A 23,852-nucleotide genomic window follows, 5' to 3' on the forward strand; every position below is an offset into this window, starting at 1 on the left:
CGCGATACAATTTGCGGGTGAAACTAGCACGAATAGCTTGAGAAAGTACGCGATTACCGTCCGTTACAAATTAGAAAAACGCGATCATCGCTTGGCATAGAAAAACTACTTACCTATTAGGATTCTGATAATTACTGATTCTAATGAAAGAATTATTCCTGCATATAACTGTTCATTTCCCATCAGATGTATCGCTTAATATATGTGAAACTCGAGAAGTGGGTTTTTAAGAATTTAAGGAAATAAGTTTAATGCGAGATTGAGCGCTGCATAATAACGCGTAATATTCGAAATATCTTGATCGAAGATAAGCTATTCAACATATTGTTAATATACTTCGAACGATTGATCTCTCAATAGCAAATCAGCAGTCTCATCGTAGAGATTCGTTTACAGATTAACGTATACGTATATATATTGCAAAATAAAACTTACCATATGCAGAATACGTTGCAGCGAGCCGCGCAGAGATAGAGACTCCGTCCTAATTCCTCATCGACGCAAGTCTTTATATGATAAGTTGAGTCATCGTCTCGTTAGCCCCGGCTCCGTTGTGTTTTGTCAATTTCGCCGACAGCTTTTTCTTCAACGTTATTATATAGGATAATTCTAATTGACATAATAGCGATAATGATCTGCAATGACTCGAAATCTCGTCGGCTTTACACGGAATTTAATGACGTATTAATTGCGCTATTATCTTCCTGAATAGACAGAGTCAGTTCAAAAATCAAATTGTGCCAGTGCGTTAGAATGTGATAAAATGCACGACATACATTTTTGTGCTCATGTGTTTTGTTTTCACGCGTGTCACTTCACATACTCACCTTCATTTCCGGACAGCGACATTTTTATTGCAATCTTTCAAGAATTATATGTATGTGTGACTGAAGATACACCTGTTGATGGATATAATACAAATAAATAGCGTAACGTTACAAATAATTAATGCTGTATTACATTTGAGTTTTATAATAATGGGACAGATTCGGGATTTTTTTCCGGGTAATCGAACAGAGAATATATAAAATAAATTTCGTTATAAATAAATAGGACGCAACAATAATTTATTCTCTATTATCGTACATCAGTTGGCTGGACTTAATGTATCCGCCTAATGAGGTATCGAGACGTCGCGATGTCGCAAAAGAAAAAAAAAAAGAAAGAAAATGCAAAATACCATCGCATGGCATATAGAGGAAGTTCGATAATAAGCATATTTGTGATGAAGTGAATATCACTTTATTGAGATGGTCGCAGATCTTTCGTTTTACTTGCTTAAATTAAAAAGATTATGTCGACGCTTTTGTCGAGTAAGATTATTACATTTTTTTTCAATAAGAAATACTGTTTTATTCACAAAATACGCTCGTTGCCGAATATCTTGTCTAATATATCTATGTCTGGATAAGTGCACCATTTATATGTATACATATATAAATATATTTTTTTCACAGCTGCAAATAATATCTTTCTGTGAATATGTATAGAACGAACATCGAGAGCGACACTTGACATTTCAAGAGCGCCGAGTTCTCACAATAATATCACCCATATCGCAGATTACAACCATTACTGAATCGTACGTTGAGGATACATAAAATTATAATGAGATTCTTTTGATATCCCTATTATATAATTTTTTATTAATATTTTATTATATTATTAAATTTGCTATATAATGCGTACAGTTATTGACTTCTATGTATTATATACACTAGGAAAAATGATTTTGTTATAGGAACAACTCAAGGAAAAGCAAATGTAATATTTGTTAAAAACACGATCGATTTGTTACGATCGCAAATTAATTCGTCTGTGTAACAAATAATCAAGCTAGCAAATAAGAGGCTTATATATATATATATATATAAAAGTCGTAGACGGTTGCAAAGTCTCAAATCGTAAGAAATTGATCAATTCTAGTCAAGTATAAGTTTCTCCTTATATTGGGTCATTTAAAAAGTATCCGCGGTTTTTTCATTTAAAAATTGAACAAAAAACCGCGGATACTTTTTAAATGACCTAATATTAGATTGTGCTTGATCGGTTTTCTACGATTTAAGACTCCACGATCATCTACGAATTCTATATAAACGAGCCTAAAGTTTATCCAAAAGATAGATTAGATTCTATATAGTTTGTTTCTGTTACTAATAATATTGGTTGGTATAGCAGACTAACAGTAATCACAACAACAAAATTTGTTGTCACATATTTACCGATCATCGGTTAAAGATACTGGTGGCTTGTTAAATTAACAAAATTCTTTCTCTCAGTGTACTCGCATGTCATGCTAATTGAACAATTAAGTTATAAAAACAACAGTATTGAGTTGTTTAAACAGTTTTCCAATTTTACTGGATTTATGAAAAAAGTTTTATGATATAATTTATGTATAATTCTAATAAATATATTATATTATTTATAATTTAATAATATAATTTATAATTTAATGATATATTCTTCATCATGTGGGATTAGTTTGTTTGCAATTTTATGGTTTCTTAATCTCAAATTCATTGTATTAGACTATTTAAAATAGAATTAATATAATAGTAAATTAAAAGCGAAGAAAAGTAATAAAAAAATCAGCATGATATTATTGAGAAGTCAATAACTCATTTATTCTTCTCGATTATTGCATTATTATGCTTGTTCCTTAGCGATATTAATTTCTTTTTTACATAATTCGAATTTATTCGACCTATATATCTCCAAATTATTTTTGGAGTTTTATTGCTACCGCTGTCGTGAATTATGTTATATTCGCACGGTCGCTTCTTGTTCCTCGAAAAGAATCTAATTTTAATACTGCATTCACAAGAAACACGAAAGAACCGTATAATTCGTTTACGATAATGCAAAAAGCGAAACCTGAACGATTATCGGAACGTGCGAGATCGTAAGTGCGAAAAGGAATGCTTTCCGAATTAATCCTTTTGTCGTACATACATACATACACATATGTAAATATAAATATATACATATGTATATAAAAGAAAAACATGTTATTATAATTCTAGATTAGCTACACTTTATTAAATTACGTTTATTAATTACGTTTATATATTTTTCTATCTATTATCTATAATTTAAATAAGATCACTCAGATTTATGCAAGAATATGTCTCTCCATAAAGCATATTTATACATATGGAATGATAAACGCGGCGAATTCGATAGTTTTATTGGCAGAGAAATGCAAACTTGTGCCTGTTATGACAATTAACTCGTGGAAATTGAGGCAAGTTTCGCATTAGAATATCAATGCCAAGCTCTATTGAGGTAAATTGCTAGTTCGCTAATATCTTCTAGTGCAATTTATGCTTATCTCAACACTCACGATCTCTGTTCATCCACGTTTCGCGAATATAGCTTCCGGCGGAAAACGCATCTACATGTTAGACACGTCTCAATGTATCTAAATGCGCATACTATCGAATGACAAACCATTGTAAGCATAAAATGCGCACCTTGATGAAATGATCTGCATAAGTAAAACACCGCTGTTCACGACAGTTCATGCACGCAATTATATATACACGAAAGTGTAAAAGATTTAAAAGAAAGATTTTTAGATAGAAGGATCTATTCTAAGGACGATAGAAATGTGAAAGCAGTCTTCATAAATAGACTTCCGGAAATGATGTTCGTTGCGTGTACTCAATAACCACGTAAGAATTCCTTAAATAGATGTGTAAGGCAGCGAACGGTAGCACAAATAAATAACTTAAAAGTAGCATACTCGTTGCCGAAAGCAGATCGAGGCAATCGACTCGAAAAACGTGTTTTCAATTTTTTCCAGTCGATCAGTTTCAGAAAAATCCAAGAGAATTATTTATAAATAAATTGCCTTAATTTTTATATATTATTATGAAATTATATATGACACATTTCCAAAATATTTTTTGGATTATTTTTGAAAAATCCAAAATTTCAATCAAAATTATTAAACATTTATAATCCACGATAACTCAACTAAATGATTATATAAAATCAATTTCAAATAAATAAAGATCTTCTCGGGGTTTTATGAACAACAAAAATAACAGAAAACACCGAGAGGAAAATCTCTCTTCTAAAATTGATAACCTATAATAATTTATGGTTGCCTAAATTTAAAAATATATTTCCTTTTTCATTAATTTTGTACTTGTATTTTCTAATTGTCTTATAAAAATTCTAATAGAATCTATAATTGCACTAATTTTTCTCTCGGTGTAAAGGGATGCATCGGCAACTCCTCGTACAAATCCGAGTACATTTGCTTATTGCTACATTTGGACTTACATTAATAATCCTAATGCCTCTTTCACATTATTTCCAGAGATTTCTAAATGCACCAACTGCCCGTCAGGCCAGTCATGTTCCGTAATCAGTTCTGTCTCGCTCTTTTTTCGCTTTTTTTTTTTACAATTATCTCCGTGTTCGCTTGTCTACAGGTGAGTCTGAAAGGGAGCAAATAAAGAAACCAGGATAAGAAACTCTCGATAAAATAAAACAAAAATAAAGTGTGGACCGAGGGAGGATCATAAAAATATTACAAACATTAATTCTTTTAAGATGATCGATTTAATATTTTATAACGATAAAACGTTTCAACAGTTTAGGCTTCTGCGTTTTTAGCAGAGAGAGAGAGAGTCATACCTTGTGATAATGTAATATTTTTTCACTGATTCAATGTCATGCGATTTCTTAGCAAAGGAAATATATCTGTAAAGAATACAATGATATACGAAGGGTCAATATTGTAAATTTTTCGACGACGATAACAGCAGCAATCATAAGAATAATAATAATTATTTTATTTAAATAATATCAATAATACGTATATTATATATTGCCGAACATCTTGATTAAGTGACAATTCATTCGTGACAACATAATTGAATGATCGCTCTGTTACTGAAATTAACTAATTATTATGTAGTTTCAGGCAGATAGGAATGGACTAGGCGTCATGAATTCGATCGACAATATATATTCCTTCTAATAACATTGACGTCAAAGATTATTTAACAATTAAGAGGAAAAAGCATCGAATATCTCGTTTAAATCTAATGCATGAAGTGTTTAAGTTTTAAAATCGATACAGCTAGTCCATCGCTATCGATTGCCGTACGCACGTAATTTCTCACCCAACTTCCATCCCAAATTCTCCAAATATAATACATGCTGTGTACACAACTTTATCTGAGTACCTAACAAATCATTTTAGTCACAATGCGAATTGATATCCAAATATTAAAAAAAAATGGTAGAAAATATAATTTCCTTGACATTTCACAGACACTGGAAATATACACATAATAAATTATTATACAATATTACAAAATAATACATTATTTTCGTTTTACAAGGCGCAAATTTTGAAAACCAATTGACTACTTCGTAAATGATTGAATCTATATTTATGTATACGAACAGTATGTAGAAACATATATTAAATTAAATTAATTTTAAAAAATGTCATCAATAAAATCATTAAATACCATAAGTAAACCACAAAGTAAACACAAGCATGCTTTTAGAGTTATATTAGTAATTTTAGGAAAGTACTTGCATGGTTAAATTTTAATATGTTAATTAAATGTAATATATGGATTGCTGATTTACATTAGCGGACAAAATTCAGACAGTATTAAAAAGAATCTTACATTGAAACGATATAATAGTGAAGAAATGCAAAAAATGGAAGAGACGCGTGGATTAATAAATCACGAACAGACACGTGTCTACATAAAATTATTTGCCTTTTGTCAAAATCTTGGCACATTTGTACAGTTAAAAACGCTATGCATATCTGCATAAATTTCTATTTAATTTTAATTCTCAGCGAGATTATCGTTCCTTCACCGATAGAATAGATATAAATGCAATGCGCATTATTATGTATTATACAGGATTATGCGAATTACATGCGTTTATTGTTAGCCATAACTTTTTCTAAAGCTGAATATGTCATTCATTATTTTGTAAATAATAATATTAATATTATTAAATTTATAAAGTATGGTAATATTAAATAAACATAAAATTTTGTACAAATATATTTATAAATATTTTCTCTAAATTCTTTGGAGTGGAATCTCACTCTAAATAAAAATTAATAAATCTTAATAAAAATTAAGCCAGTCTTGAAAAAGAGTGAGACTTAGTTTTCTCAATCTTTAAGAGTGAGATTTACTCTAAAGTTTTACAGAGTAATTAAACTAATTTTTAATTTACTTTCTAAATTACTGTACTTTGTTGAAATTAGAAATGCATTTTTAATTGTATTACTGTTATGTTTATTTATAAAAAAGAATGTTTAAAACAAAATTGTAAATTCGTCATATAATATTTCGTTTTCATATCACGTTACATTAAAGATAGATTATATTAAAGATTAGATTATATTAAATTAATATTAAATCACTAAAATATCTAATTAATGTTCAATCGATGCGTTCTGCATTTAGCATAATTTGTATCTAATCAACTTTATGACAAAATTATCAATAATTCATTTATCAACGTCATGTGATGTGACATACTTCAGATCTGTAGATTCAAAAAACCTATCGATGCATTTTATGTACATATCATATTTAATACAATGAAGTTATTAGTTTCGCAAAATCTCAGATAGAGAAAGTTGCAAAGAAACAATTTAAATTAATTCTGATGAACTCTGCGTGCGTCATGATGCTCGACGAATGTTTAATGCCCTTTGCATATTCCTCATGATCACAACGTGGTTCAAGCTACCGCGCTTCAAGCTCGTCCTGATTTGACGATACAACGAAAAGGATGTGCTTTGCTCCAATTGATGCTGCCCGCCTTGGCTGTTTCGTCTCTGAATGATACGAACACAGAAAGATACGCTGTATCACTTTCGTTTGTCCATAATTTGTGTATAATTTTTCTTGAATTCTCAAATAAGTTTCAAAAGTTTTGTTAAAATAAAATGTAATTAAATTCTAATTGAGAACATGTAGATATATCCGATCATCATTAAGAATGATTTCTGTTAACACTATTTTTAGAATTATAAGATTTATATATACAAAAATTTTACAGTTTGAGACACACTTTACTATTTTTGTGATTATATTTACTCAATAAAGGCATAAAGTCGCCAATAATGGTTAAATATATTGCTACTTCTGCTATGAAAATAAAAATTGAACATTTAACTCTCAAACATTTTTACTGGTGTCGTAAATTATGAGGAATGACTTATAATTTACGAATGTAACATAATTGAATCGAAAAGGACATAAAAAGATAATATAATGCCTAAATGGTATGGTAGACTTGATAGTTTTGAATAATTATGTAATAAAAAGAGAGAGACTGCTAAACCTGTAACTTGGCAAAGCACATTGATCTGTTTTAAATAAGAGTCGAAAATTACAAATGTTATTTCACGAATGGCATTAACATCAGCTTTGTATAAGCACACACAAAACACACAGAGGAACATCTACGCCCAACACATGACGCTTTGAAAACGGAAAAGATTTATATTAATCGAGAAGGAACGTGCACACACGTATATACTTGAGCACGATATAATCGCTGAAAATCGCATTAAAAAGAAATATTTTTAAGCGACAAAAAATTTTCTCTCTTACTTTTCACAAGAAAAAAAAACGGACATACATATTATGTCAGGACAATCTCAGTATTTTGTATAAGCAACACAGCAATCTTTCTCGCGCACACATACTTTTACGATTGATTCTCATCCTCCCTAAATTTTCCGCGCGATCTAATAAAAATTTACTTTGCACCAACGTCAATCCGGATTCCAATATTTAATTCCCAAGGATATGTTAAAAAAATATCACACTTTTGAAATTGCTAACGCTGTTAGTGGTATGTTCACGCAGGATCGGGATCCTAACAATTACGATAATAGCAATACCCGCGAGGAGGTATTGAGTTAACAAAGCTACTGTGTCATGAAGCTATCTCGGCAGTAAAATCTGCATCCACGGTAAAACTTGAATAACTGTCGTGGATTTCTGTCGATTTCGCTCGATAAAGTGCAGTCAATCTAGACCATAAAAATATCATTTGCAACACTAATACTCTCATTCGTCGTTGTACGCGTTCTGATAAAAGACAAATGAAATCTCGGAATGCATTCGGAATGCGTCGAGGTCTCTTGGAATAAAATTTTAAATGCTTTTTCAGTTGATAGTACATCGTGGAAATACGCGACGGAATGTATCAATGTTTAAAATAAACAGCATGTTAAAGATGTCTCGAGATACTTTAAAGATCCGTTACCGAGATGCGGTGAGATTTTACCGCCAATCATAAATGTTACACCGACATGTTCAGAAGCGTTTTATAATAAGTAATATATACGTATAATTGAACAACATTCTGGCGTTTCAAAACGTTCGCGATAAATCTCACGTACTATTATAGCAACGCGATTACATATCTGAATGCTCTGTTTCTACGGGAGTATTGTACGTACACGGCACTATAAGTCCTTCTTCTTTTCTTCGCCAAAATCAACTTCACACCACGCATCACGTCGTATTATATAATACAGTACTGGCAAGAGGCAACAACTTTTCGTATACTCTGATTCTGATGAACGTCGGATATGTTACGGAAAAGTTTCAAGGGAATCTAGCATTGTAAGTTAATCTCATTTATTGTAAATTTGTTACGTTTCTCTATTGGATATTTTTTCTGTTAAATAAAATATCTTTTATCCTATCAGAATATATCGCTTGTAACGTACTTTTATATTTTTGTTATCACATTTAATATAGCTTCTTCAGTATCCATATAACTCGATGTTTGTCAGACAAACGTATAGTTTTATCTGTACACCGGAAAAAAATTTTTTAAGAACAAAGAGAGAAAGAGAGAGAGAAAGAGAGAGAAAGAGAGAGAGAGAGAGAGATTATCTATATAAACAATTTCAAAAAACTTTTATGTATAAGGAATAAACTTAATATTAGATATTAGCTTTAAAGAAAAAAAAATAAGAAACGATGAAATATTAAATTCTTTTTTCTTCAAATCATCCACTGATATGTTGCGATCGCTACGACCATTAAGATACGCTGAATACATTACAAGAGTTCGTCATATCTGTGGCGAAGATTTTATATAAAAAATATGTGTCTCTTGTCTTTTATCGCGATCCGAGGTTCATCAGAAGGGAGGAAACAACTCGATACGTGTTACCTTTGCGAGTATACACAAGCACGTTGTATTTATAATATGTATACACGTTACACACAATTTTTTGTGCGTGTGCATACGTATGTGTATGTATATAGGTACATACAGAGACAGACAGAACGTGAGACACATATAGATACATAACACTAACTATATATCTCGCAATAAAAAGAAATCGCGCGGGCCTTCTGCTAGCCGAACTATGCGCAAGCATACTTTATTTACAAAGCTCCCCGTTCGCCATGCGTCAATTATATGTCGACGACACTTGTCCCGTAGTCACACGGCCTTTTACATGTTAGTAAAATATGATATTAATTTATCGACGGCGACTCGATTAGGAAAAAGACGCTTGAATTATGCGTGGACAATGGAGACGTGCGTGAAAACGTCCGGAAGTAAACAAAATGCCATTTTGACAAATTTTCATTTCTTACAAAAATGTACGTCATAAATTCGCTACAACACAGTTTTTACGATCATCTTAAAAGATCATCTTCTTTTTCAATACGTTTATATATTTTATTTAGCTGAATATTTTAGTAGTACTTTTGCCTTGTTATTTCCCTGTGTTTCAAAATAAGCCTTTCAGCTTTGACGGATTATAAAAATATTTAATTCTTTTGACGTTAATTTTTATAGAAATTAAATCAAAAGATTAAAATATACAAAAAAATTAAAATTACAAACGTATTTATATCTCAAATTTGCATGAAATGTTTTTGATAATTATATGGTTTATAATTGACCTATTCTATTTTATAGACCAATTAAAAATTTCACTGATAAATGAATTATAAATTTCACTGAGAAATTTCACTGTAAAAGAACAGAATAAAAGTGATATGTATTAATTTAAGTAGGACAATATGACGTCAAAAGAATTAAGAACGTCATTATCGGTCCTCTTTAAAAATATTTGATTGTTCGGAAAGTTCATTTCAAATCTTCTGTTAGTTTAGGACGCAATTTTTACTCAAAGAGTAACTTTATTGAAACGATGGAGACGAACTTGTGCCGAGTGTCGATGAGTTTTCTAATAATCACTCGTGGATTTTCGTGCACGAGATCCTTAAGAAGCGTTTCATCAACCGAAATTTGAGACGATTTTTCCGAACAGGCCATTTTAATAAAAAAATTAAACTTCTCTATCAAAAAAATTTTCGTTGAAAAATGGCATTTTAATCACTCCCTGAATCGATTGGAAACAATGTCAAAAGCTTTATCGAGTACTGTAGGCCGACGAGTATCACGTTCTTGTTAAATACGTAACCATAATGATATTGACTCTCCTATACTCAGGAAGATTCAAGGATGCCCATATAAGGATGTCGAAGGTGTTCCCTTATCATAGTGGGAATCACATTCGAATGAGATACGCTCACATGTTTATGTGTACAGATATACATGTCGATAACAAATTAATGCTAGAAGTCGCGGATCGAGACGAATGTCTCTACCGAACAGATGTTAATGAAAATCGCGTTAAGTACAAACGTTTCGTACAAGTGAAACGTTCTATGTATATATAATGAATAAAACATAAACTCGCCATCAAAATGGAATGGTCGATAATCTCGATTCAGAACAGTTCACATATTCGCCTCGATCCTCGATGAAGCTATTCATATCATTTTTCTTTATTTTTAACCCTTAAGTAATCTTGCAATCAAATGCAGGCTTTTAGGATTAAACAAATATTCTTATATTAATTCCAAATTAATTATTTTGAGTCATTCTCTGCCTAACAGAGAGTGACTTAAGTAGAGAGTGTAAGTATGAATAATCGACAAGCGTTAAAACGAGAAGAATTAAGAGGATCCGGTAGAAACAATGACGACAAAAAAGAGTGAAACATGAGAAGAATGACAGATCAGACTTTTAAAAAAGCATAGTGTTACATGTTCCGTGAAAAGAAATCCAACTACCAACACTGATACCAACAGTAAAATTAAACGCGACTGTTAAAAGCTTGAATTACATGGACATAGTTAGCAACCTACTCCAACCAATCAAGGGTTAAATTGTATTTCGTTATCATTCGCACAGTCACCCACTCTCTCTTTCTCTCTCTCTCATTTTCTCGAAGATTTGTCGTTACGGCGGTGCAGATCACCCACAGAGCACGTTGCGCACGAGACGACGAAGGAGGACGAGAGTCGTGCATTCACTCGCGTTGCAGTATCTCCTGATTCAGGAAAATAGACAAAGCGTTCAGACAGTCTGACTCTCTCGCATGGAGCGTTCCAAAGCGGCCGTTCGTTTCTGTCAGAATGAATTTAATGAGAGCTGAGACACAGACCTGTTCTCAAAAGTGAGGAGAGTAGCTCGTGGCTATCTTTCCTTTCTTTCTCTCTTTCTCTCAGAATCGATGGATACTCTTTTAAACTATTCTCGTTATTGAGTTGTAGACGATTATGCGAGATACTTCGCTTCCTCTGCGACCTCTAAGCAATACTCTTTTTTTTTGTTCAGAACAGTTACGTATATATAGAATTGTTGAATGTTTCAGCTGCGAAATGTTCGACACGATTCTTCGAGAAGCGATAAAGAATATCGCGAAGTGTAAATCATGCTGACATGTACTTTACGCACATATTTTTGCGTTTCGTCAGTCCTGATAAAGTGATTGTTTACTTTTTAATAAAAATGCCTGGTGTAGCGTAATGAAATACGCCACAAAGAATACGCACCATCGACACGTTTGTCATGTATGAGTGATCTCGATGTGATACATCTCGAGAATAATCGACAATGCATCGTTTTCGAGCGCGTGCTTTTATCTCATTTTTAGGAATAAAATTCAGCTTGGGACGCTCCATGCGGATCGCGATTAGTCGGAAAATCCTGCAATACTTAAAGGGACGTTAAAAGGACTTGAAGACGATATAATTATCATTCGATAAGTTTTTATGACACGTCGTAGTCTATCTTTAATAATTACGGTAAGCCTCGGTCACTCGGGGAGAACACGTTTAAATAATTCGATCAATCGGCCACTGACGATAGCAAACTTACCATCTCGTATAAATCGTCTGTTCATAAATATAGCGGTGGCAATAGACAATCATGATAGTATTATTATAATGTGATAAGAGACTACAAAAATGTGTCGATCAATAGTAATAAAATTATAATTTAAGTAAAATTGCCTTGTAAATAAAAATTTTTACTCGTGTAATATGGAGCCATATTAATAGAAATATAGAATTATTGAAATAAAAAAAATATATGAAAAGGATATACTCAAAATGAATTTTTCTCTTCAAAAACTCAATTTTGTAATTTTTCTCCTGTGTTGTCATTTCATGGAAGTATATTAAATATAAAATAAATTTATAAATTTATACGATGTCAACATGATTCTCCATTGCCTCAGCTGTATCTTGTGTCCGATCGGTCAACGAAATGAATTGGGACTTACCATCTCTGTCGTGAGACTCGCTAGGGCCTCCTCCACAGTGGCTGCGATCCTTCCACCGTCATCCTGACGTTGATTACCCTTGATTGGCGTGGTCGGGCAACCTAAAATTATCGTTAATCGTCATCGTGCAAAAAATATCATTGGTCCTCACAAATTACCATTAACGGAAGGCAAGAGGTATCTCGAGCGATAGTGTAATCTCCAAATTAGCTCTATATTTGGAAAAAAGCGGTCGTAATTGCGTGAAATTAAGAAATTTTTAAATATGTATTTGTCGCAGTGCAAAATATTACACAGTAAGAAAAATGATCTAATTGGATTAAATAATAATTCCGGTGGAAAATGGACAAATCAGAATTTTCTGGTTATGTTTATTAGAATTCTAGTTGAGATTAATATAATTATTTTGGAAAAATAAGAATTCTAGTAGATTTTACCAGAAATATTGTATCAATCAGAATTCCGGTCTCAACTAGAATTCTAATAAATTTAACCAGAAATTTCTGATTCGTCCATTTTCAACTAGAAATTTTTTTTAATGCACGAGACATATGCATAGCATTTGTATAAATAATTTTAAATGAAAAGTGGTTCAGAATTTGTGCCTTTTTTTTCGAGGTTTCGCAATTTTAAGGTGAAATGTGCATTTAAGAAACTGTGTTGTATATGCATGAGAAGAAGCGTGTGAACTAATTGTTTGTGTGGGCCAATAGTAGAGAAGATAAAAAAATACAAAGATCAAAACTTATCTGCTACTAGTCCTAAGAAATTTTCAAAGATTAGAAAACGTATACAAATAAAAATAGAAAAATAAAATCAACGTATAGACAGGATTCAATGAAGAGTGACGAAGAAGTGAAGTTTCGCGTTTTCGTATTTTTTTTCCTTTATTGTCTCTTTCATAGTTACCAGGCATTTTAACAAAGCTTTATTTTAATTAGCTACACAGGACTAGACAGAACAACAATGTTGATTGATTATAGCTGTTATAGAATCATAATCGAATGAAAATATTTTCGCATTTGACTAACAATCTTGAAGCATAATCGATATTACACAACAATAATATTACAATAACATTAAAGTTAAACATTTATTTTTAATTGTCGCATTCATATATTTTAGGTATGTGTATTTCGAGACAATTATGTCATATTATTTTAATTTCAAAAAATCTGCTTTCCTTATTTAAAAAAAATGTTATAACAATAAATAAAAATCATAATAAAAAAACAAATATATATATATATATATATATATACACACATACATACGTATATACAATATTATATACAACAAATTGAAACTTCTAATTTATGTTCATGTTTAAATTTTCTGATATGTTAATTTATATATTAAATCATATGTGTGTTTTTATGTTTATTTCGTTATAAATGAAAATTCTAGAGAATCTTCGCTTTTTCATTGAAAAAGATTTTTTGTCAAATTGATATTAAAGTGTAACAATCTAATAATTGCATATACATACATACACACATATATATATATATATATTATATATATATATATATATATATATATATATATATATAATAACATAATTTGAAAATTGATAAGAATAATGTATATGTATGTAATATATTAACAAAAAAGACGTTTAGTGTTTAGAAAGATTAAATTCTTTCATGAGCCGAACATTCAATACACACTATTCAAGTGTCCAATAACTCTATGGTATTAACGAGATAGAAAAATTTTTCGCCAACATGATTGTCAATGTTGTTGACTCTGTTACATCATTCAATTGATATCAATCAGAAATAAAAAAAGGCTTATAAAAAAGTTTCAGATTCATAGAATCAATGTGATATAATTCTAGAAAATCGATTTCCTAATATATATCTTTCTCACAAAAAGGCAACTATCTAAAAAAATCACTTAGAAAGTTTAGAAGATCTACGTTAACACTCGATAATTAAACAACAGCGAGAATCAATATAATGTCTATGTATTCTCGCACGAGCGATTCCTCGTTGGAGTGTTCGAAGGAAATAGAAGAGAGGGGAGATACCAGCAGAAGAAGCCGAGAAGTCCTCATGGCAGTATCCTTCAGGAGCCGTAGTAGATGTTCAACGCGTAGAGCAACTTACCTATGTCGCCGCTGCTGGAGCTCTCGGTGAAGGACGGCGTGCCCTCGGTCCACGTTGGCGTCGAACCCTCAGCACTTCCGGCCGGTGGGGTCCATGTGAGACCGCCACCACCTCGGCTGCTGCTGCCGCCACTCTCGACACTCAGTGATGACTTAGTTTCCCTGCCGCCACTGCCACTACCGCTACCGCTGCTCTCCAAATGCACGTCCGATATGCTGAGGATAAATTCGTTCGTCATGTTTAATGCCGATAAGCTGAGGGAATCGAGTAATCATGTGTGATTAAATTAAAATCAAATACTAACATTCTCCTTTTCCTGAGGTTGCCGTGATAAAGCAAAGAAAAAAATGTTGTTTAGATGCGTGCAAAGTGCGAAGACAAGCATAAAATATATTTCAGGCTAAATATAGATAATATAAAAAAAATTCAAGCAGTGTAAAGACTCTCTGTGTACATGTCTTATTAATTGCATCTGATCGTCAATTTATTCTTAGCTGCATGCATCACTAAAATTGTTATTTTGTACTAAATTTGTTAGCTATCTTTAATTTATTCATGTAAATATAAAATGAACAAAATGATAAATAATATTATTCTATTGATTTTATTACTGATTGAGAATTGAGGTACTTCAAAATTATCAATGATAACAATTGGCAGAAGAGTGTACTCACCTTACAGTATCGTGATACGTCTTGGTGAGAGTAACGTGATGAACAACCTTATTTTGTTTGGAATGAGTAGAGAACAGATTGCTCGTAAGAATAGGGGTTGCGCTGCCTTGCTGAAGGTGACCACCAGAAGCCAAGGTTTGGTCGTTCGAGCGGACTGCATCATCAAAGGGCGGGGGCGGAGTGGAGCAGGTGGAAGGAAGGGTGCCACCTACAAAAAGCGCGCTACAATTAGCCCTAATTAATACAATCAAATGTTAAAATAATAGGTAAGAGTGGAATAGCAAAGGATGGCTGAGATAAGAGATCCGTTTACAATATTTACACTAATAATAATCACATCTATATATGCTTATAAAAACGACTGGCAGAAAATTACGATTTATTCCTTGAATTGCGATTTTAATATTTTAGGATAAATAAATTTCTTATCCTACGATTTTTTTGAAAAGTATTAATATATTTTTTTGTATTTGCAAAAAAAGTTGAAAGATTAGGAACATTTTTCATAACATTATATTGATTTGTATATGTTAATTTGTTGACAATATTGATTATTATTATAAGAAAAATTCATCGACATATAAGATGGTATAAAGTCGATATCTACCACTTGTTAATTTTATATATGCAGATTTCATAAAGATTAATTCAGCAAATACTCCAAATTATAAACCATCCTATATGTGAATTTAATTGTACTACAATTTCTAATCAATCAAAATTTTTAACATGTGCATTTTTAAAATAGTAATGATATTTTCTCTAATTCCACAATGAATTAATTCTTCTGCCCGTCTGTATATGAATATAATTGAGAAAGTTTAGGATAAACAACTTCTGATATTTAATACAAAGAGGAAGATAAAGAGGATACAAAGAGGAAGATAATTATATAAAGTTTCCAAGCGCGATTATATATACGCAGCGAGAAAACTATGCAGAGCGAAATTTTCAACATTTCTAAGAAGGTAAGCTAGCAAAATTTGATGAATCAAATTTTAAGAGTTGCGATAATATCATTTATTTAAGAATATTGCATTTTTAAAAATGTTGAAAATGTCAATATAAAGCATTTATATTCAAAAGTGATAGAAGCAAGACGAGTATTAAAGTATTCACTTATACATATTTATGAAAGTACAACATAAACTATTTAATTAAAATATGCAGAATAGATTTAATTTTATACGTTGCGGTTACTACATTATCAATGTATTCGTATGAACATCTTCTTATGTTACATGAGATAAATTACTACTAAACAATTTATTAAACTTCAGGACAAGTCGATTAAATAGTACAATACTAGGAGGTAAATAAACGCAATTAAATGGGCGGATATCGGATTACTCGAAGTAAATTAGCAACAAAAGCAAAAGAGATATTGTTCTGAGAATAGTAACGCGGTATAAGTAAAATTTGATTTCCTGTAAAACACGTTGCGTTTATTCACTCGTTGGTGGCAATGAAATTCTATGCATGCAGTTTCTATGCATATGTTTCTAATAAAACTTGAACGATACTTAATAGAGACATCAATCAATCACATAACGATAACTTTACACAATAAGCAGGGAGAACTCGACAACGATTTTTTGTTATATATAAATGATACCTCGTCGATGTCTTAAATCGACTGACATTGAAACGTCGCAGACGTGGAAAAAAGATACAACAAGATTAATTCAACACAGATTACTCTCTTCTATTAATAACGATGGTCGAACATTTAACGGTAAATATAGCACATCATCTTCGCTAATCCTGATGATTACCAAAAATAAAATACTGTTATCACAATCTGAGATATGAGACGACAACATGTAAAAAATAATTGTCAGAACATATGCTTGTGTTGTCATGCAATAATGATACAAAATAGATCAAAACATTTTACGTGATAAGTGTTCAGTGAAGAAAGATGAAAGCTGTAGTTTCTTCATAAAGTTGGAAGCTGCGGATCTCTTTTATAAGATTATAAATTCGGAAAGAAATTTTGTATACTATCGTTTACGCAATTGATTATCATCATCAGTTGGATGACATCAAGACTTATCGTTATTAATACCTTTATAAATCGCTTTGCTAAAATTAGCAACCAAGAAATTTATGTCTTTATGTAAACGATCGCGTCTTTCGATAAGTATGTAAAAAGGAAACATTCGGTTTTAGCATTCCAAACTCTGAATTAAACGATAAATTGTCGCAATGACTACTCGAAAGAGACTTAAATGTTTGTCTCTTGTGTTTAACATCGGTGTTAATTAATCTTCCTTTCAATACAATTTTTTCTTCTTCTTGATTCAATCGAATTTCATTGACCGGCAGTGCAAATTTTCGTTTAATAGCATCAATTTCATTTCCGTAGTTCAAATTATCCAAGTGCACTTCTCGCCGAGCATCCTTCGTTTTACCTCTCACATCCATTTTAATCTTCTCAAAGTTCTTCACTTTTTCGAAAACGGAACATTTTAGAACATCGCTATTCCTACTTCGAATATCGTTTTCGAAACTGGAAAATATGAATTCTTCTCTCTTGATTGTATTCAACAATTTATCTTGCTTCACATCTTTCGAATTGGTTTTCTTAATATCGAATGAAGATTCTTCTTCACGAAAATAGGAATTTCCATCGCAGCTTTTACAGTCGGATTTCGGAGACTCGTTTTTATATTTTTTAAATCTCTCATTAGCCTGTCGATCGAATTTACTAATCCCTTCATGAACTATCCTATCTTCCATGTTTTCAGCTTTATAACTGTTTGCAAAAATTCCTTTGAATCCACCTGTATTATTTATTTGCTCATCATTTATATTCTTAGAGATATTCTTTTTCTTATCAAGATAGTTATTATCTCTGCCAGAAGGGCAATTCTGTTTCGTTTCATCACATCTGATTGCCGATTCCTTCCTTTTGCTTGTAAAACCTGTGTCATTTTTATTGCTTTTCTCCTGAATCTGATAACCACTCTTATTTCCTAAAGAACTCATTTTCAAAGACAATTTTTCATTTTCTCTTTTTGCGTCTGTTTTCTCAATTTCAGCTAAATTTCCATTAAAAGTTTCCCTTTTAGATGTTCGTTTCTTCATCGATGGTTCCGGCGCAATTCGTTTTCTTCTCTTAGATTTCTCTCGAATTTTTTGCAGCAAAATACTATCTTTTTTAATTGACGCGAATTTTAAGATCTTTTGGTTATAATTAGTCCATTCTTCAGCAGCCTCCATATAAGATGTATGTATATGATGTGTTCTCGCATCTTCCACTGGCTTACGAAGATGCGAAACTGTCGTGATCGACGCTTCAAGGTTCTTTTGCTTTCTCTTTACTCTCTCATAATATGTCTCAGAATATTTCTTGTCCTTTCGCGACATCTTGTAATTCATAAGATCAGCTCGAGAGCTTGGATTTAAAAAGTATGTAAATTTCGCTAGATGATCCGTCTTGGTATCGCCTCTTTTTTCTGTACCTTTCTTTGAGACTTCATAATTATCGTTACCCGTTTCATTGAAGTCTTTCAAGTGACTGGATCGACGAATTCCCCTATCTGGTCTGAGAGGATGCAGGCTAGTCTTAATGAAGTAAGCGTCCTCAATCTTCACCACGCTGACGAACTCTTCCTCGTCCTCGTCGAGTTCTTGGGTATGCCAATGCTGAATCGAGTCCATCAGTCGAATCCGTCCGGCTTCTCCACCGATACGATCGCGATCAGTAACGCGGCAAGTATTGGATGTTGATGTATGAGCATGCAACGCATTCGAGGTCGCGGAAGTAGTTTTAATAGAAGTAGCAGCAGTGATAGTAGAGGCCACGGTTTTAGCGGTGGTGATAGAAGTAGAAGTACAGGAATGGTCAGATAGGAGCGAACGGTGCAGATCGCACGAACTGTCATGCAAGCGATATCTCGTGATTATGGCTGCTTCATCACCTCGGCTGGAAGTCACCGACGACGTCGTCGAGGCGGCGGTGCTGGCCGCCCGGTGATCCTCGGAGGACCTGGCGGTCCTCGAGGCGCCCGTGCCCCGCGGTGGCACCGGAGGTGGGATCTTGCCGGACGGCACCAGGTTTGGGTTCGGCGGACTGGCCGCGCTTCTACCCTTCAGTACGGCCGGGTAACTCGTGACCTTGACCGTGGGGGCGGCCCCGGGCGGATGCTCGTGATGCGGACCTTGACCGGTGGCTAAGGTCAACGGGGGCGGACTCAGCGGACCGGCGGCAAGGTTAACCGGGGTGGAGGTGGCAATCGGCACCGAGGCCGCCACGTTCGTCGCGCTGATCGCAGGATCGGGCGGGCTAACTGCTGCCGTGGTTGTTCAAGGTAGTTCGAGGCCATCCAAGGGTTCAACGAGGGAAGTCGCGTGTACCGCGTCGCGATGGCGCGGGATGGGAAGACAGAGAGAAAGACAGGAGAAAAGAGAGAAACAGAGAAGCCGGATGAGAGAAGTTGAATGATTGGAGAACTGTGCAACGTCGATTCTTCTCTGGCTTCTCTCGTTTTACGAGAGTAATAAGTTAGTCCGCGAGTGCAATATTTTATACATATCGCGATTTATCATATATATATATATATATTTGTAATTAAAAAGGAATTCATAACCAGTCATGAAGTGATGTATATGAAGTTCACTTTGATTATTACATAATGATGTTATAAATAAAATCTCTTTGATAACATTTCCGCAATTCACAAATACGTCGAATTTACGTTGCACAGTTCAAAACAATTACTTGCAATTCTAATTAAAGCGATAAATGACACATGATTTATAACAAATATTGTTGTAATATGGAGTTAATTAAATTATTTTCAATTCATTAACTTTCATCTTTAATTTTAAATATATAATACTAAATTTTTCACTAGAGATTAATCAGATAGTTAGAGAATTTATACACGAATCTTTAAAATTTTTCTGAATCTTTAACATTTATTGTTGTTTTTACTTTTTGAACAAAGAAAATACGAATATTGACATTCACGTTTTCCGTGTGTAATACCGTTGTAAAAGATAACGGTATATTTTCGCGACATCGCGACGCAATCTTGAAAATGGTTTCACATGACAATAAACAACTGTACATTACGAGAGTAAGTGATTGTATATAAGACTCACCGGCCTTTGTAGGTGATGTAGCATGCATTGTCGAACCTCCAGTTGCCGCCACCGCTAAACCACCATATAACACCATGTACCATTACCGTACTGTGATACGTATCCAGCTCTTAATCGGACAGAGAAACTCACCACGGATTTCGAGAGTACCCGAAAACGCGGAAGCCATTCATCAGTGCCGAAAGCGCGTTACAAGCACAAGATGTCTTAGTAGCAATTTATTAGCAATATATTGATTAAACATTGGAAATATATTGGATCAATATTTGGGCAATATTGTGCCAATAATTGTACCACTAAAGTAATCTCATATTCGGCGTTACGAAATCTCTTTGCCGTAGGGTTTGAAACGATGCGAGGCAACAACGAAAGAGCTATCGATGCTGCACAAAAAATATGTGCTTCATATTCGATCCAATTATTCTGATCCAATAAAATTGTAGAAGTTATTTTCGCATGTCTATAGCATCAAAATCGAACGATTCGTCTGCGATTGTCATTCAAACCCTGCTTCATCATTGAGTACGCAACGTTCCTTCAAGCGTTTCATTTGCAGCGAAGCACGATAAAAGCAAACTCCATCGAAATCGCGGTTCCAGTTTCTCTGTCACATCTCGTTGGCCGATAGAGTCCCGAGGCAGAACCCGAGGATTCGAACGAGGGGCGTTTATGTGGCAGGGAAACAAAACGATTGACGGACATTCACAATGTAAAAAGCTATATATATATATATATATATATATATATATATATAGCTTTTATATACATATATATATAGGATGGTAAACGAATTGATTGTGGGAATACAAGGAGAGATGAAGTGAGAAGGATCGCGCGAGGTGCAAAGGTATGTGTCAGTGGAATTATTTTTTGCCAGGTAAAATATAAATTTAAGAATATATAAAACGCAGCAATTCTCTGCTTTCTCTCTCCGTTATGTACAATATAATTTTGCATTTAGTATTTACACCGATTTTACCGTTCGTCGCTGACGATGACTTGAGCCCGTGCGAGATATGGATATGTACAGACTTACATTTCTGATGATAAAATTCTCTAAACTTTTGATTCACCAGTAAAAGAAAAACGTGAGATTGAATATCGATTTCTTTACAAGGTGCGCCTTTGTAGTGCGAATTAAAATTCTACTAGACAATTAGAGATTATAATAAATGTACATACGTTTTTCATACGTGTAGTGAAGTATCCATAGGAAACCAACATGGAGTAAAGGACAGGAAGATCGGATAGGATCGGACGGAACTTCACCTAGAACTCTCGATGTCTTCACATATCGGTATTGTCGTGAATGTTTTAGAAGCGGGTAACGTGGGAATGCCGCAACTAAGTTTATTGCACTGATCGCTGTGCCTGGCTACAGTGAAATCCAGCGCAAAGCTAATAGTAGAACCGTGAAGAAAACGTTCTGTCGAAATTTTCGGCACGATTTTCGGAATTCACGTCCAAACCTCTAATCGCGATGCTGATATATTTTATTTGGAATCGGACATTACTTTAATCAATTCTCTTATTACAATTTATTATTTTAGACACGCTGAAGATGAATATTAAAAAATATCCAGTTACTAAAAAACGCGAAACAATTATTATTTACGGTCTGTTACTGATGACGTTCCGAAAACCGATCAATTTCTCGCGTGATGTCATGAACAAGCGTAGAGAACTTTTGAATTATAGAAAATCGGAAAAAAATCATTTGAGTTTGAAAGAAACGCATTTAACTTACCGGTTGAATCAAAGTCACCCTCTAGCGGTCTCAATGGTCTGCTTATACTTTTCCTCTTCGACGGGGAATGTTTCAAAGCTGCAACATAAAGTATGCGATGGTATAATTTCTTGCGTAAGCTGTGCGAACTAAACAAATTCATTTTTAAAAACTGCTGTAAAAATTATGCGTGTTAAGTACGTCTATCAAAAGGGCTCAAAACGCTACAAAAGCTGACATCAGCAAGGGTCGAAGAACATTTTATTGGCTTTGTCTCGTTAATTTGTTTTAGTTTAAAAATATCATAAACTTAATTGTTAATAGAATATCATAAATCAGGTTATTCAATTTTTACAATAATTACATATGTATATAAAATAGTTTCTACTTTGCAGTATCGCAATATAATTACGATGAATTCTAAAGAAAATTACAAAAAGATAAAAAATACACTAAAATTGCAATCTATCTATACGTAATTTATCTTATTTATTTTAAATAAGTTACATAGCCAATTTATCTATTTATTAATTCTAATAAAAAAAATAGACAAATTTTTATATATATAGCGATAGTTCTTTCGTCCATAATTTTGATTTTAAATATTTAACTTTTCTGTTTAAATGACAAATCTTACTATAGCACTGCATTTGCCAAGCCTGTGTATAAATTTAATTCTTTTCTCAATCTATGACTATACTATTCTACTATTTATTAAATTCTAAACTATAGTATATGTACTTATTGTATAAAAATATTTATATTTTACTAATCGCAGGCATAAAATATCTATAACACATATTGTGAATAAATGAGAATATAGTCAAGCGGACAACATTTAATGGCCTCGCTTGCTTTTAAGCGAAAACTTTTTGTACGATTAGCAATTGTCGCCTGTATGTGCTACTCCATGCCTAATTAATTACACAGAAAAAGAATATACGTACATGAGAAAATTGTGCTGGAATCTGTAGATGTACATTTTATGCAAACGTAACAACTAGATTTCATTGTAAATTGCGCAGACGTTTATCCATTAATTTATCGGTCCGTGCTGTGATTATAGGGTATGTCTAGGCTAAACTAATTGCTGCACGATACCGAATGTGATAAGGAAAGTTTAGGATTTTAGAATTTTATAGATAGAGAAATTATAGATAGAGGAACACAATTACCGAAATCTTTTTAAGGAGTTCATCTTCATCGTGAAATGTTGTAGAAAAATATAGTGTAGGGAAAGGGTGAAGAGTTCATCATCTATAACAAGTATATATTTATATATATAGATGTTATTCTTGGATATATTGAGAGAAGAACGACCTAGATTTATAATAAAATTCTTGGGCTGTGTGTTGCAAAATGTATGTCAGAAAAACAGAGAACGGATATATGTGCGAAGAGTGATAAAAAAATACATGTATCAGGCATACAATTCTCAGAAGCAAAAGCGATAAAATTAGAAATAAGAAACACTCTCACAAAGATGTTCGAAAAATTCATTTGCATAATTCTGCTGCTAATTTCACTTAGTTTGCTTAACAAATACAAACATTTCAATACAAACATTCAAGTTTAAAAAAATCGTGTTAGTAACAAACATAAAA

At 32.9% G+C, this 23,852-nt stretch overlaps 1 protein-coding gene across 7 annotated transcripts in view; it reads right to left on the minus strand.

The window, feature by feature from the left end:
* Window positions 1-4,556: 4,556 nt before the first annotated feature.
* Window positions 4,557-23,852, minus strand: part of PIP5K59B (Phosphatidylinositol 4-phosphate 5-kinase 59B) — a 32,760-nt gene continuing 13,464 nt past the window's right edge. For 2 of the 7 annotated variants that reach the window (XM_087403071.1, XM_087403067.1), the window contains 7 exons: window positions 22,270-22,347; window positions 20,523-20,576; window positions 19,337-19,708; window positions 15,411-15,618; window positions 14,737-14,951; window positions 12,626-12,726; window positions 4,557-6,841 (listed from right to left, as the gene is read on the minus strand). In XM_087403071.1, the coding sequence (XP_087259197.1) occupies window positions 6,686-6,841; window positions 12,626-12,726; window positions 14,737-14,951; window positions 15,411-15,618; window positions 19,337-19,708; window positions 20,523-20,576; window positions 22,270-22,347 (1,184 nt within the window). In that variant the 3' untranslated portion in view covers window positions 4,557-6,685. The other 5 variants (XM_087403069.1, XM_087403072.1, XM_087403070.1 and 2 more) reach the window with 5 other exon arrangements.

The sequence above is a fragment of the Acromyrmex echinatior genome, chromosome 2 (assembly GCF_024713525.1).
Source record: "Acromyrmex echinatior isolate Ae372 chromosome 2, ASM2471352v2, whole genome shotgun sequence".
In the NCBI taxonomy this organism is placed as follows: domain Eukaryota; kingdom Metazoa; phylum Arthropoda; class Insecta; order Hymenoptera; family Formicidae; genus Acromyrmex; species Acromyrmex echinatior.